This window comes from Erythrolamprus reginae, chromosome 2 (assembly GCF_031021105.1).
Source record: "Erythrolamprus reginae isolate rEryReg1 chromosome 2, rEryReg1.hap1, whole genome shotgun sequence".
Classification (NCBI taxonomy): domain Eukaryota; kingdom Metazoa; phylum Chordata; class Lepidosauria; order Squamata; family Dipsadidae; genus Erythrolamprus; species Erythrolamprus reginae.
The window spans coordinates 88,438,458-88,453,083 of NC_091951.1; the positions used below are offsets into that span (position 1 = coordinate 88,438,458).

Consider the following 14,626-nt stretch of genomic DNA (forward strand, 5'->3'; position numbering starts at 1 on the left):
CGATTGGGCCGAATCTCATCTGGCCTCTCTGACGGCGGAGCATATTGCCGGGACCAGCAATGTGCAGGCGGACTGGCTGAGCAGGTCCACTCTGGATCCTTCGGAGTGGCAACTGGACCCGGCACTCTTCAAGCAGATAGTGCTACAATTTGGTCTTCCATTGGTGGACCTCTTCGCAACCCCAGCAAACACCCAATTACAGAGGTTTTTCTCCCGGTTTCCGATGCCAGGGGCGGAAAGGGTCAACGCCCTATGATCACCATGGCCCCAGGGGTTACTGTATGCCTTCCCCCCCACGTGTCTCATTCAAAGGATATTAGACAAGACAATTCGGGAGGGGGTGGAAATGATCATGGTGGCTCCCTATTGGCCGAGACGGCCTTGGTTTGCAGACCTAGTAGCCCTGTCGGTGTCTCCCCCGTGGAGGATTCCAGATTCCGAGATAGTGTTAGTTCAGGGGTCAGTTTGCCATCCGGACCCTCAGTAGTTCAAACTGACCGCCTGGCACTTGAAAGGGCGGGTCTGAGACAGCAAGCCTTGCCAGACGAGGTTATTTCCACCATTCAGGCAGCACGTCGCCCATCAACAGTAAGACTCTACCAGGCCACTTGGGCGGCCTTCTGTAACTTTTGTTCGGATCACCACCTTAATCCGGGGGAGGCTTCGGTTGTGTCAATCTTACGATTCCTACAGTCAGGGGTAGAGAAAGGGTTAGCCCCGAATACCTTGAAAAGGCATTTAGCTGCTCTGGCAACCATCATCCGGGTACCCCACGCTCGCTCCCTGGCACAAGATCCTTGGATTAGGGATTTTATTAAGGGCGCGATTAACACCCATGCGCCTCCAGTACACAGATTCCCGACGTGGGACCTTTCCCTGGTACTCAAGGCGTTGACAGCCCCTCCTTTCGAGCCGATGAGGACGATTCCAGTAAGATTGCTCTCCTTAAAGACTGCCTTTTTAGTGGCAATTACGTCGGCACGCAGAGTGTCGGAGCTGTCGGCCCTGTCTACGCGTGCAGATTTGTGTATATTCCACCCGGATCGGGTGGTTTTGAGGTTAGACCCTACATTTATCCCCAAGGTTAACTCTGGGTTTCATAGGGCTCAAGAGTTAGTGTTGCCAGACTTTTGCACACATGGACAGCACCCTCTCGAGCTGAGATGGCACAAGGTAGATGTTTGGAGGGCCTTGAAAATCTACATCAGACGGACTGGACATTTCAGGAAATCTGAGCGGCTGTTTGTGTCCTTTGGTCAGCGATCAATGGGTCTGGCAGTGTCAGCTAAATCCATCAGTCGCTGGCTGAAAGATTGTATTGCGGAAGCTTACAAAGCCCGGTCTCAAGTTCCACCAACCGGGGTAGCAGCGCATTCCACTAGAAGTGCATCCACTTCGGTGGCTTGGAGAACTCAGGCGTCCATAGAGGACATTTGCAGGGCGGCTACGTGGGCGTCTCCTACCACCTTTATACGCCATTACAAACTGGACTCAGTAGCTTCGGCGGAAGCTTCGTTTGGGAGACGGGTTTTGCAGCAAGTGTGTTCAACTCCTGCGACCGTAGCTCAGCCTTTTCCCTCCCATGGGCAGTAATCTTTGGCATATCCCATGTTGGACTCTCCTTCCAGATGCAGTGGAGAAGAACCGTTGTACATACCTGAACGGTCTTCTCGATGCACTGGAAGGAGAGTCCAAACCCACCCGGCATGGTTGTTTCGCCAGGTCGCCGGAGTCTGGGAGCCTAGTTAAACAGTTATGAGGTTATATGGTTATTGTTCAATAAACAGGTTTTCCTTAAACTGGCTTCGTTTTTAAAACTGAGGTATTGGGGGCTGCTAAGGGGCGGTGACTACCTCATATTTAAATATTTAAATTAACTCAGTCTCTACCAATAAGATTGGTGAATTACCCATGTTGGACTCTCCTTCCAGTGCATCAAGAAGACCGTTCAGGTATGTACAACGGTTCTTTTAGTTCCACCTTTGGGTAAAATTCCAGATAAAAAGAAACAATCAAGGGGAAAATGAGGAAACTACATATTACTTCAGATGATTCCTGAGGAAGATCTTAAATACTTCATATAGATGGTATGCTATGTATGCCAGCATATTACCTTCAATATGAAGACAAATGCTCCCAAATGAATAGCTTTAGAGAGACTATTAAAAATGAACTGCAATAATACTTTTTGTGTACTAATTTATTTTAAAAACATTGCTTTATATGTCTACCTTTTCTATGTTATTCCACTTTGAGATCATTTATTTAATTTATTGTGTGCACCTTAAAACAAGAATCATTCATTTGTGGGGGGGGGGTTTGTGGTTTATAGATTAGTTTCTGATGCTTTCTAAAATAATGATCTGCCATGAAAATGTTTCTTAACCAAGCTAACTATGATACTGTATAATTTCTAAAATTATCAAAATGAAATAAATCACTAATACTTATCAATTTATAATACAACCATATTATAAAAGTTGGCATATACATGTTTGGAATTAGATTTTAAATAGTAGCCCATTCAGAAGATTGCTGCTGCATATTACAATGTGAATGTTTATGCAATAAAGTCAATAAAAGCCAAGATTTCACCTTTATTCATGTTCATATGTTAATGAAACTGTGTTTTGATTTTAGTTGCTACCACATACATTTTAGTTTGAATATCTTGGAGAATTATATACAAAGTTTTATATAATAAATGAATGATAGAATGGATAACATTGAGTATCAAGCGGTTCAGTTTGTTACCTCCAGGCGGCTGCCCCAACTTTTTCTTTCCCGCCGGCGGCGGCTCCGGCAGCTTCCCTTCGAGGAGCAGCAGCAGTGTCAGGAACGTCATGTGATGAAGGGGAGCCGCCGGAGCCGCCACCGCTGAGAAAGAAAAAGTTGGGGCAGCTGCCTGGAGGTAACAAACTGAACCGCTGAGGAAAGGAGCCCCCCGAAGCTGCCGATATTGCAGCCAGTCCTACCCTTCCTGCAGCTTGGAGCAGTTAGATGGTAGAGACTGGGAGGCTGTTAAGAAGGCGGCCAGGAGGGGCATGTCAGATCTCGACTCCCATTCTCTCTCACCCCGTCTCCTCAGATCTTGTGGCAGCTGCTTTGCAAAGCTGCCCTGGTCGCACATTTCAGATAGTAAACAAAATTTTCTGTTCAGTATCCGAATTTTTGTTCAGATACCGAAGCAAATTTTTGCAGAAAAGTTTGTTCGGTATCCGAAATGTACGAAAACCAAGGCGTTCGAGAACCGAGGTACCACTGTATTAAGCGAGAACAATTCATCTATTTGGAATAGTTTTCTTTTTTACGTGGACGATGTATAAATATTAAAAAATAATCTTTTCCTGCTTACCTGGCAAAATATTATAATTAGTTTCTTGGCCCTCCAATTGGGTAAGAGAGTTAAATACTCCAGTAATATCTCCATCAATATTAGTAAGTGGGATGCTCATTAGTGGAGTTCTAGAGATTGGAGGTCTAATTTGAGACTGCTTATTTAAATTGTGATTTCTTAAGGGGATCTTTCGTAGTCTTCTATAGATTATTCTTCGCCTTGCTCTTCCGGGCGTTCCATTGGGTTTATTCTGGGCAAGAGCAACGAACAAATAAACAAACAGAAGATAGTAGACTAGGACTGGTTTTTGCATTGTTTCCTGGAGTGCTGCATTTAAAAGAAAGGAAAATGTAATTTGAAGATTAAAGAGATTAGAATCACCAATAAAAAGTGCATTTTTTATGTTAGGGTCCTTATTAAATGGAGAGTCTAAGACAAGGTCGGTGACTATTTGTTTTTATTTATAAATTATAGAACAGTGAGAATCTTCTGTATATAAACTAGATAAAGCAATATTCTTTGGAAGCAAATACATGATAGCAGTGTTCCAATGTCTAAGAGGTTGCTACAAAGAAGAAGGAGACAACCTATTTTCCAGAACACCTGAAGACAGAACAAGAAGCAATAGATGGAAAATAATGAAGGAGAGAACCAAACTAAAACTAGGAGAGTTAGAACAATTAATCAGTGGAACAACTTGCTTCTAGGTTTTTAAGAAAGGTTTGGACAACCTTTTGTGTAAAATGGTATAGGGCAGTGATGGCGAACCTTTTTTCCATGGGTGCCAAAAGAGCGTGGGCGCGTGATATTGTGCATGTACAAGTGCCCTTACCCATAATCCTGGAGGCCGTCTGGAGGCCAGAAAGGGCCTGTTTCCCAACTTCTGGTGGACCCAGTAGGCTCCTGTTTCACCCATCCCAGGCTCCAAAGGCTTCTCTGGAGCCAGAGGAGGGTAAAAACACCCTCGCCCACCCCCCCAGAGTTTCTCTGGAAGCCAAAAACGCCCTCCCAGAGCTGGCCAGGACACACATGTATGTTGGAGTTGAGCTAGGGCAACGGTTCATGTGCCAGCAGACGTAGCTCCACATGCCACCTGTGGCACCCATGACACAGGTTCGCCATTACTGGTATAGGGTTTCCTGCTTGAGCAGTGGATTGGACAAGAAGACCCCCAAGGTTCCTTTCAACTCTGTTGTTCTGTTATATTTGGATGGGGATGAATCTATTTTTTTCACTGCAGATCTATGGAAAGACAAGACTCCGGTTTGAAACTGAAGTTTGACCTAGATGTGAGCCAGCTGCTCTGAACCATATTTATTATTTTATTTATTATTTACCAAATTTATATGCTGCCCATCTCTTCAAGGTGAGGTTGATTAGTGAAAGGGAAAATTGCTTTAGCATTGTTCCAGATCTGAATTACAATAATTAGAAATATTAGTTCAAGGACTAATCTCAACAAACATTCATTTGTAAACACGTAAAGCATATCCTGTGAATATATGGAATGAAATGTTAATCTGATTATAGTTATACATATGATTTCCAGTTTCTCTAAAATATTTTGTTTTATTAAGCATGTCAAAGAAGACAGTGATTAAGGGCTTTGTGTGGGCTTGCCTGCCATTTCCATGACCCGGTTGCAAACAACTCACGGCCCACTAGTGGGCTACAGCCCACAGGGGGACCCCTGCTTTAAGAGTGAAGTACAATCTTCTATCTCTGGATTAATGAATAATCAAAAAGACTGGGAATTAATACAACTAATACTTAAATTATATAGATAGTTGATTTCTCTGAATTTAATCTGAAGAGATTAATAAATGAAATATTGTTGCAAGTTTATTCTATGTGAATATCACATTGTCATCTACAAAGAAAAGATCTTCATTTTATAAACAGTTGGATTTTTTGTGTGGAGAAGGCTCTTAGTTTAGACTACATGTTGCTAATTATAAATGACATAAGGCTGTTAATATTCTGTTTATCACTTTAAAGCAAAGCTGTGTAACATTACAGCAATTATAATTATGCTATATATTAACCATGGCCAGCAAACGTTTTCTTCAGGGCAAAAGCTGGTGGTTTTTATTCTTAACAACCCAAGGAAAAGTTGAAAAGTAATTATGTAAAAGAACTTGGGATTCTGTCTCTCTGACTGTCTATGGGCAAGATAATTCTCCAAATTCAGAACAGAGCAAAATCAACGAGGTGGATCAGGCTGTGGGAGTAGAGAAAATAAATTCAGAAAATTTGGTCTAATATATCCCTATGGGAAAGGAAATTAGGCAATCAACTGGTATGTTGCTTATTCCACCCTTCCCCCTTAATCATATGATCCAGACAAGCTTATATGGAGCCCTACCCACGGCTTCCTGTGTACCCATACATGCACAATAGGAGAGGAGAGTGAAATATACACACATAGAAGCTACACATATATGCACAGTCTGATTAGTTCTTAGGAGAAATAGTACATATACATACAAACACAGAGAATTGAAACATATTTCATTACACAGAAGAGTACAGACACAGCCTACACCCTTTGCTAGTAAAGAAGGTAGAAAGAAGTCAAGAAGCCATGCTTGGTATAAACTTTGTCTTGGTTTATGATTTCACACAAAAGCATGTTTCTTGTTCCCTTACTGGTTTTAAAAGCCTAAAAATATAGGGTGGGCACCTTTCATGGTGTTTAGTCTAAGGCTTACCTTCTGTATAAAGTATGAGAAGGATAAGTTCCCCACAAATGCTGCCCATCATATGCTCCTGATGAAAGCTATGAGCATGGCAATAACAGTTACTATTTCTGGTTCATGAAAAGAATCGTCTGGATCTACTGAATCAGTCTTTATGTTCAGGAAAGAGGGATGGGGGCCAATAAAGGGTGGACATGCATTGAACAGAGGCTGCTTCCTCTTGGACTGAATTAAGGAAGTAACATCTGGCAGAGCCGGACTGCAAGAGTATATTCTGCCTCTTGCATACGCCATATACTAAATGTCATATGAGAGAGGAATAGTCTATTTTCCCAGGTAATTGCATTAGGTTTATGAGAAACGTGCAAATGAAATTATCAATTTATTCAGATAACCTATCATCTTAAATTATTCCATTTAACCCATATTGTAGTAAACTACTCTCCAAACAATAAAAAGAGAATTTTTCAAATGCATTCAGGGAAAAAGAAGTTGATTTTTGACACAAAGTTATTTTTAGTAACTATCCCATGCCATTGATAATCCATAGGTATGAACATAGCCTTAAAAAGTATTGTTAAGGAACTGCTAAGACATTAGTATTTTTCATAAAACTTGTGAACAATACTTTTTATTACTTCTATGCCAATGTAAAAATTATTGGTTTTATTCACATCAATTAAGCTTCATGAAAGGAAACACAATATACTTTCTGTGAATACATTTTACATTTGTTCCCTAATACACACACACACACAAACTCACACACACACACACACAAACACGCATTGATAGTCAATCTCCCATATTTTAAGTAGTAATTTAATATATAGATGTAATACATTACCTGGTAATCTAATCTAATAGTAGATTCTGTTTGCCATTTAAACTCCAGCTGCAGAAAAGAAAAAGAGAAGAATGTGTGCTGCTCTATTTCAGAACAAAAGAAGCAGCTAAAAAGGAAACATCTTAGATGCCTCCTTAAATCATTCCTTTCCTTGAAGAGAAGACACCGCTCTGCCCTGGTGTGTGCAGAAATTCAGCTACTTCAGCTATAAAATCTTCCCTTCAAGAAAATGAAAAGCAGCACAATACGTTTGGTCCTTGGGCTGACAAGGCACAAACGGGAGCTCTTTTTACCCAACATACTTTCAGAACCAAAATAAACAGGATTACTTAAAATAAATAAACAAGCAGGCATTTGCAAGAGAGTTTCATTTGTTCTCTTCATTTTCCACAGATTTAGTCTGGGTAGGTTTATTGTGTGGTAGAAATGGTATGCTTCTTTGTGTTTGAAAGAAAACTTTCAAAAGCCATGTTTTTCTTCAAGATAGAATTTAATGGCAATTCTTCCAAATAAGAGCTTTCTACCTCCTCCCCCTTCTGCCTGATGTTTTCAGTAGCTAACAGACTTTTGGGCTGATTTCAAAAAAAGAAAATATGAAAGAAAAGAAAATGGCTGATTCGTTTTTATTTGATTATTTATACATTCAATTCTAACTGAGTACTGAAATAATATACTGTTCTCAGATAGTTTTGAGGATGAGGCAATGGTTTGGTAGCCAGAATGAAAATGTGTATTACTACTCATTTCCTTTTTGTCTCAGGTTTTTTTTCTCCTTCATTCTTTGGCTTGTGCTTCCTTCTTTATATCTACTAGTTTTCTAAAGGAGGGAGGGTACTATCTGTTAAATCACTGCACCGGAGACTTCTTTGGGTTCAACAGGTTTATTCCATAAGACATAATAGAGTGAACAGCTCTCTCCAACAATCAACTCCCAACAAGGGCAACGGCTAATCCGTTGCCTATTTATACTATTTCTTTTGCGTGGGAATATTTCTGACAACCGTTTATTTTTGGCGGCATTCTAAACTCAAGCCGCGTCTTAACCAATCAGCAAATTTTGCCTTTATTTCTTTTTACGGACATAACACTATCAATCTATCATATGTCCATCCATCATTAAACTGAAAATACTTTGTTTGAAGCCACATCATTTAAGAATTGTATAAAATTTGAAAAGCAATGACATCTTAGGTGTACTGTTATTATCCCAAATCTTATGCAAGTTAGACTATAAGAATACTTTAGACCATTTGAAGTAGACCCAGACGCAGGGTTCAAGCAATCGGTACTTTTATTCAGCTCAGAGAACAAGTGACAGCTCAGCAAGGCAAAGTGACAATTCAGCGAGTACCGACTGACTCTGGTTGGAGAAACCGCTCCTTTTATACATTTGCGGTTCCCGCCAAAGCTAGAGCCAGCCGCGTCTGAGCCAATCAGGAGCGACTTCCTGCTTCGGCTCAGACAGCGCTGGAAAGAGGAACAAACTATTTACAGGAAATACAAGGTAGCCATTTCAGGATACAACACCCCTCCCCTCATAGTTGGACACATCCATCACGAAAGCCATGTGACAAAGTCGTCCAATCGGTGGGGCCTCCGTGGAGCTCACGCTGACCTGCGCAGTTCAATTTCTCCTTCGACACCGACTGTGGAGGATGGCTCGCCGCTGTTCTCCCGGCGCGGCGGACTTGGCCTGGCGGGCCCAACGAAGGCTTCGGAGGATGAGGATGGCTCGGCGTCGCTGGATGGTTCCCCCTGGCCCGATAAGTCTCTTTGCGTGTTTCTTAACTCGGGCAATGTGTTAAAGTCTGTTGAAGGGGGAGAGTCCATGTCAGCGGTTTGTGGCAATTGATTTTCTGTTCGCTTCCGAATGTGGTCTATGTGTCGTGGTTAGTGGGTTATCCTCGAGTTCTATCATTAGTACATCTGTGGAAGGAACAGGGTCCTCCACTAAGTCTGTTATGGGGCACCTGCTGAGGCCATCTGCGTGATTGATTTCCTTCCCCCCCTTGTGGGTGAGATCATACTGGTACCCTGAGAGGAAAAGAGCCCATCTGATCAGTCTTGGAGACATAAAAGGCGGAGTGGGCTTGTTGGGGGCTAGCAGACCTAGCAAAGGCTTGTGGTCAGTGACTAATTCAAAACTTCTTCCAAAAATGTAATTGTGAAATTTCTTTACCCCTGCCACTAAAGCTAGAGCCTCCTTGTCTAACTGGCTATAATTCCTCTCTGTGCTGGTCATGGTCCTTGAGAAAAATGCTATTGGGGCCTCTGTCTTATTAGGCAGAACGTGAGCTAGGACTCCTCCTATGCCGTACGGTGAAGCGTCGCACGTGAGCCTAATGGGTAGTGAAGCACTATATTGGACTACCACACTTTTAGAAGTTAGTAGTTGCTTTACTTGGAAAAATGCTTCACGTTCAGTTCCCCCCCAGGTCCAGCGAGTTTCCTTCTGGAGTAAACGGTGTAGAGGCTCTGCTACTGTTGCCTTCTGCTTCAGAAAAACGGAGTAAAAATTAAGGAGGCCTAAAAATGCCTGTAGCTCATTCTTATCTCGTGGCTCTGGGGCTTCCCTGATGGCTCTCAGCTTCTCTGTTGTGGGGTGGATACCTTCTTTGTCTATTTTATATCCTAGGAATTCTACACTGTTGGTTCCCCAGACACATTTGTCAGGCTTGATTCTTAAGCCTTTGTCCTGTAACCTCTTAAGTACTTCCCTTATTCTTTTGTTTACTTGTTCCTGGTTTTCCCCTGCAATTAAGATGTCATCAAAATAAGGAATGGCCCCATTTACCCCTGACAATAGGCGTTCCATAATGCTCTGGAATATTCCTGGGGCTATGCTTACCCCAAACTGTAACCTCGTGCATTTGAAAGCCCCCCTGTGGTAAGCTTGCGCGAGGTCGATCTTTGCAAACCTTTTCCCTTCCCCCAGGGAGTGTAGGAGTTGTTGTACAACCGGGATGGGGTAGGGGTGGTGTTGGAGGGCCTTATTGAGGGTAGATTTGTAGTCAGCGCAAACCCTTAAAGAACCATCAGGCTTCAGAGGCGTAACTATGGGAGTTTCCCATGGCCCTTGTTCCACAGGGACCAAAATACCTTGGCTTATAAGTTTATCAAGCTGCAGGTCTAGTTTGGGGAGAAGCGGAAGGGGGACCCTGCGAGGTTTTAGTCTGACTGGTGGGACCTTGGGGTCAATAGAAAATGATATAGGGGGCCCCTTATACGACCCTAAGGTGGGGCTGAACACTTCAGGGAACTCTTGCACAAAGTTAGGCATATTATCACAGTTTACATTACACACACCCGAAATTTCGATCCCCAACGGTTCCATCCAAGCTAAACCCAAAAGAGAGTGCTTAGCCCCCGTTACAATAAGCATGGGTAGGGTACATTTAACATTCTTGAATGTAATAGGTACATTTGCTGTTCCCAGGACCGAGATTACGCCCCTTGAAAATCTCTGATCACTAAGGAGGTTTGATTTAGATCAGCTTTAGACACATTAGGCATATACAGTTTAAACTTCTCCCAAGGCATGATGGTATATCTAGATCCCGTATCAAGCTCCATTGAGCAAGGTTGGTTATTTAGTAACAGTGAGATAACAATTTTAGCCCCCTTTTTTGTTGCCGTGTTATTCACGGAAAATTGAGTGTTACCTCTATAGTAGTCGCGGTTAGCGGTTGAGTAGTTTCTTTGACCCGAATTGCGGAACGGTCTCTTTTCTCGCGATTGGGGGTTCTGGCTTTGTGGTCGTTGGTATTGCGGTGTGGCGAATGTCTCTTCTGGTGCCGTTGCTCTGCATGCGATGGCGATGTGGCCTCGACGGTTGCAGCGGCGGCATGTAGCGTCTCGGAAAGGGCATCGATGGCGCTGGTGGTTTCCCCGGCAGCCCGCGCAGGGGGCTGGGTGAGTAGCTCTGTGGTGTCTCGGCTGGTTTTGTACCAGGAAGCAGTTGTCCCCGTTGTGAGCTGGTTGGCTGGGGTCGTCTGATTCCACGGCGCGGGGAGACGCGGAGTCAATCTTGGCAATGAGTTCTCGCCTTCCGTGTTCTTTCAATTCTCTAGCTGCTGCGTCGGCGGCTTCTGCGGTTTGCGCTAGTTTAATCACGGTTTGTAGAGTCGGCTCTTCTTCGGTGAGGAGTTTATTTCTCACTGTGGCGCTTTTCATGCCGAAAACCAGGGCGTCGGTGAGGCGAGCTTCCGGGTCTTTAAACTTGCATTGAGCAAGTACCGTCCGAAGTCGCGTTGTAAACTGGTTGATTGATTCAGTTTCCTTCTGAGCCATCATGGAAAACTGATGCCGAAAAACCATGGCTGGTTTGGTCGGTTTGAAATGGCTCGCTAGCTTCTCCTGTAGGACGTCCCAAGCTACGGTTCTTGCTGGCTGCGGGTCGGTGAGAGTCTGGGCAAGGCCACGGATTTCTGGGCCGCAGTAATTAAGAAAAATAGCCCGTCTGCGATCGGCTTCGGCGTCCTGTATTCCCGCCGCCTCGAGGAAGATCTTGAAGGTGGCCATGTATTCGTCCCAGGACGTTTTTTCGGGATCGAAGAGTTCCGGAGCCTGGCCGATCTGGACTTTGTTCATGTTGCACGCGATGTTACTTCCGTCCGTTCGTCGCCAGTGAAGTAGACCCAGACGCAGGGTTCAAGCAATCGGTACTTTTATTCAGCTCAGAGAACAAGTGACAGCTCAGCAAGGCAAAGTGACAATTCAGCAAGTACCGACTGACTCTGGTTGGAGAAACCGCTCCTTTTATACATTTGCGGTTCCCGCCAAAGCTAGAGCCAGCCGCGTCTGAGCCAATCAGGAGCGACTTCCTGCTTCGGCTCAGACAGCGCTGGAAAGAGGAACAAACTATTTACAGGAAATACAAGGTAGCCATTTCAGGATACAACACCATTGCCAGACAACACTGAAAGATACTTATCGGTCTTTACCAGGAGCAGCTCTGATCATTGCATGACTCACGTTGTACCTGCTTACAGGCAAAGACTTAAAACCACAAAACCAACAATTAAATCAGTGAAAACTTGGACTGAGGAGACAAAGTTAAAGCTACAGGCTAACTTTGACTGCACTGATTGGAATATTTTTGAATATACCACTGCAGAACTGGATGAACTCACAGATACTGTAACATCATATGTCAGCTTCTATGAAGACCTATGTATACTAACCAGGAACTTGCAAATATACAGCAACAGCAAACCTTGGTTCACAGCTAAACCTAAGCAGCTACGTCGTTCCAAAGAGGAAACATATAGAAAAGGTGATAAAATGCTGTACAATCACGGCAGAAATGTATTAACAAGGGAGATCAGAGCAGCAAAAAGAAGCTACTCTGAAAAGCTAACGAATCAGTTCTCAACAAATGAACCAACAAACATGTGGAAAACTCTTTAAAATATGCAAACCACCTTCCCAGGCTGAAGGAAATCCACAACTGAGAGATTACCTGAATCTGTTTTACTGCAGGTTTAAAAAGAAACTATAGCCACCCTCATCTCAAACACGCCAACAGCCAAGCCTCCTACATCTAACACCATACCATTGGGGTCATAACCCCTAGTCATCACAGAAAAGACCTATTTCACAGACAAAAGCCAGGAAAATCTCCAGGCCTAGACAAGAGAACTCCTTCTCGCTTAAAAGTCTGTGCTGACCAATTGGCCCCCACCATCACACGAATCTTCAATAAATTGCTCGAAATATGTATGTTCCTTCTTGCTTCAAATGCTCTACTATCATCCCAGTGCCAAAAAAGCCTACCATCAAGGAACTGAATGACTACAGACCAATTGTTCTAACATCTTTGAAAGGCTAGTGTTGTTCCACTTGAAAACCATCACAGATCCACTGTTAGATCCCCTGCAATTTGCATACCGATCAAACGGATCAACAGATGATGCTGTTAATATGGGTCTGCACTACATCCTACAACATCTTGAATCTCCAAAGACCTACGCCAGGATCCTCTTTGTAGACTTTAGTTCAGTATCCAATACTGAACTAAATCTAAACCAGCTAGCAGTACCTGAACACACTAGTAAGTGGATCATAAGCTTCCTAACAAACAGGAAGCAGCAGGTGAAGCTATGCAGAATCACATCAGATATGGTTAGCACAGGCCCTCCCAAGGCTGTGTTCTCTTTCCACTTCTCTTCTCTCTATATACCAATGACTGTATCTCTAAGGATCCATCTGGTAAACTACTGAAGTTTGCAGATGGCACAACAGTGAGCAATCTCATTCGAGACAATGATGAATCTGAACATCACAAGACCATAGAAATGATGGTAGACTTTAGGAGAAACCCTTCCATACTTCCACCTCTTACAGTACTAGACAACATAGTATTACTAGTACAGACCTTCAAATTTCTAGGTTCTACCATATAACAAGATCTAAAATGGACTCCTAACATCAAAAATGTCATCAAAAAAGCACAACAAAGACCCCTGACATCCTGGGCACAAATTGTTTCAACTCGTATCCTCAAAACGATGCTATCAAGCACTGTACACCAGAACAATTACACACAAGAACACTTTTTCCCCGAACGCCATCAATCTGCTCAACAAATAACTTCCTCAACACTGTCAAACTATTTACTAAGACTGCAGAATTATTAATCTTCTCATCATTCCCATCACCCATCTCCCTCAACTAACGACTGTATGACTAACTTTCTTGCTTGTATCCTTACAATTTATATTGATTGGTACATAATATGATTTGATTGCTTATTTGTACCCAGGCTACAGTGGTGCCTCTACTTAAGGACTTAATTCATTCTGTGACCAGGTTCTTAAGTAGAAAAATTTGCGAGTAGAAGCAATTTTTCCCATAGGAATCAATGTAAAAGCAAATAATGTGTGTAAACCAATTAGGAAAGAAATAAAAGCTTGGAATTTGGATGGGAGGAGGAGGAAGAAGAAGGGGAGGACAGTCGCTGCCAAAGGAAGAAGGTGATGTGAGGAGAATCAAAAAAATCCAAAACTTTAAGGCTTAAAAAAAAAAGAGGGACTCTGAGGCGGCAAAGAAGAGCACACGCCTCCCATACACCCAGTGCAAGGCTGCCTCCCATACACTGCGCCAGAGAGAAAAACCCAGGCAGACAAGAGGGGGGAACCTCCCAATCCTTTGACCGAAAGGCGGCGGCGGCTGCTGCTATCTGCTTTCTCTTCCTTCCCATGCTGAAGGGCTCCCCTCTTCTCTCGTTCGCCTGCTTTGTAGCCGGTGCCTGTGGTGACTCCTCGGTTTGGCTGAAGCTGAGTTGATCCGCTCCCTTTTGCCTTTCTGCGCCCAGACGCTCATCCTCATGCCTCCCTCGGGTGTATGGGAGGCAGCGCAAGAGAGTCACCACAGCAAAGTGGTTTATTCCTTCTCCAAGCGCCCTGATAAAGGAAAACGCTCCATTCGCTCTGGACTGCCAAAGCCTCCCTAAACACCACCAAAAGGCTCCTCTGGCAGCCCAGAAAAGTCTGAGATGGCCGGGATTAAAGGGAGAATGGCAGGAAACTGGCCAGGCCTTCATGCCGCTCTCAAATTTCCTGGGAAATTTTTCCGGGCTCGGGTTCTTAAGTAAAAAATGGTTCTTGAGAAGAGGCAAAAAAATCTTGAACACCCAGTTCTTATCTAGAAAAGTTCTTAAGTAGAGGCGTTCTTAGGTAGAGGTACACTGTAGCATTAAGTGTTGTGCCTTATGATTCTTGATGAACGTATCTTTTCTTTTAT

At 43.4% G+C, this 14,626-nt stretch overlaps 2 protein-coding genes across 3 annotated transcripts in view; one reads left to right on the forward strand and one right to left on the reverse strand.

Moving 5' to 3' along the window:
* The window catches only part of ECM2 (extracellular matrix protein 2), a 43,164-nt gene extending 36,058 nt beyond the window's left edge, over window positions 1–7,106 (reverse strand). The window contains exons 1-2 of the mRNA XM_070735786.1: window positions 6,884–7,106; window positions 3,356–3,664 (exon numbers count right to left, since the gene is read on the reverse strand). Of these exons, the coding sequence (XP_070591887.1) occupies window positions 3,356–3,650 (295 nt within the window). The 5' untranslated portion in view covers window positions 3,651–3,664; window positions 6,884–7,106. The remainder of the gene's footprint in view (window positions 1–3,355; window positions 3,665–6,883) is intronic.
* The window catches only part of CENPP (centromere protein P), a 198,280-nt gene that overhangs the window by 153,034 nt on the left and 30,620 nt on the right, over window positions 1–14,626 (forward strand). The gene's annotated exons all lie outside the window — the stretch shown is intronic.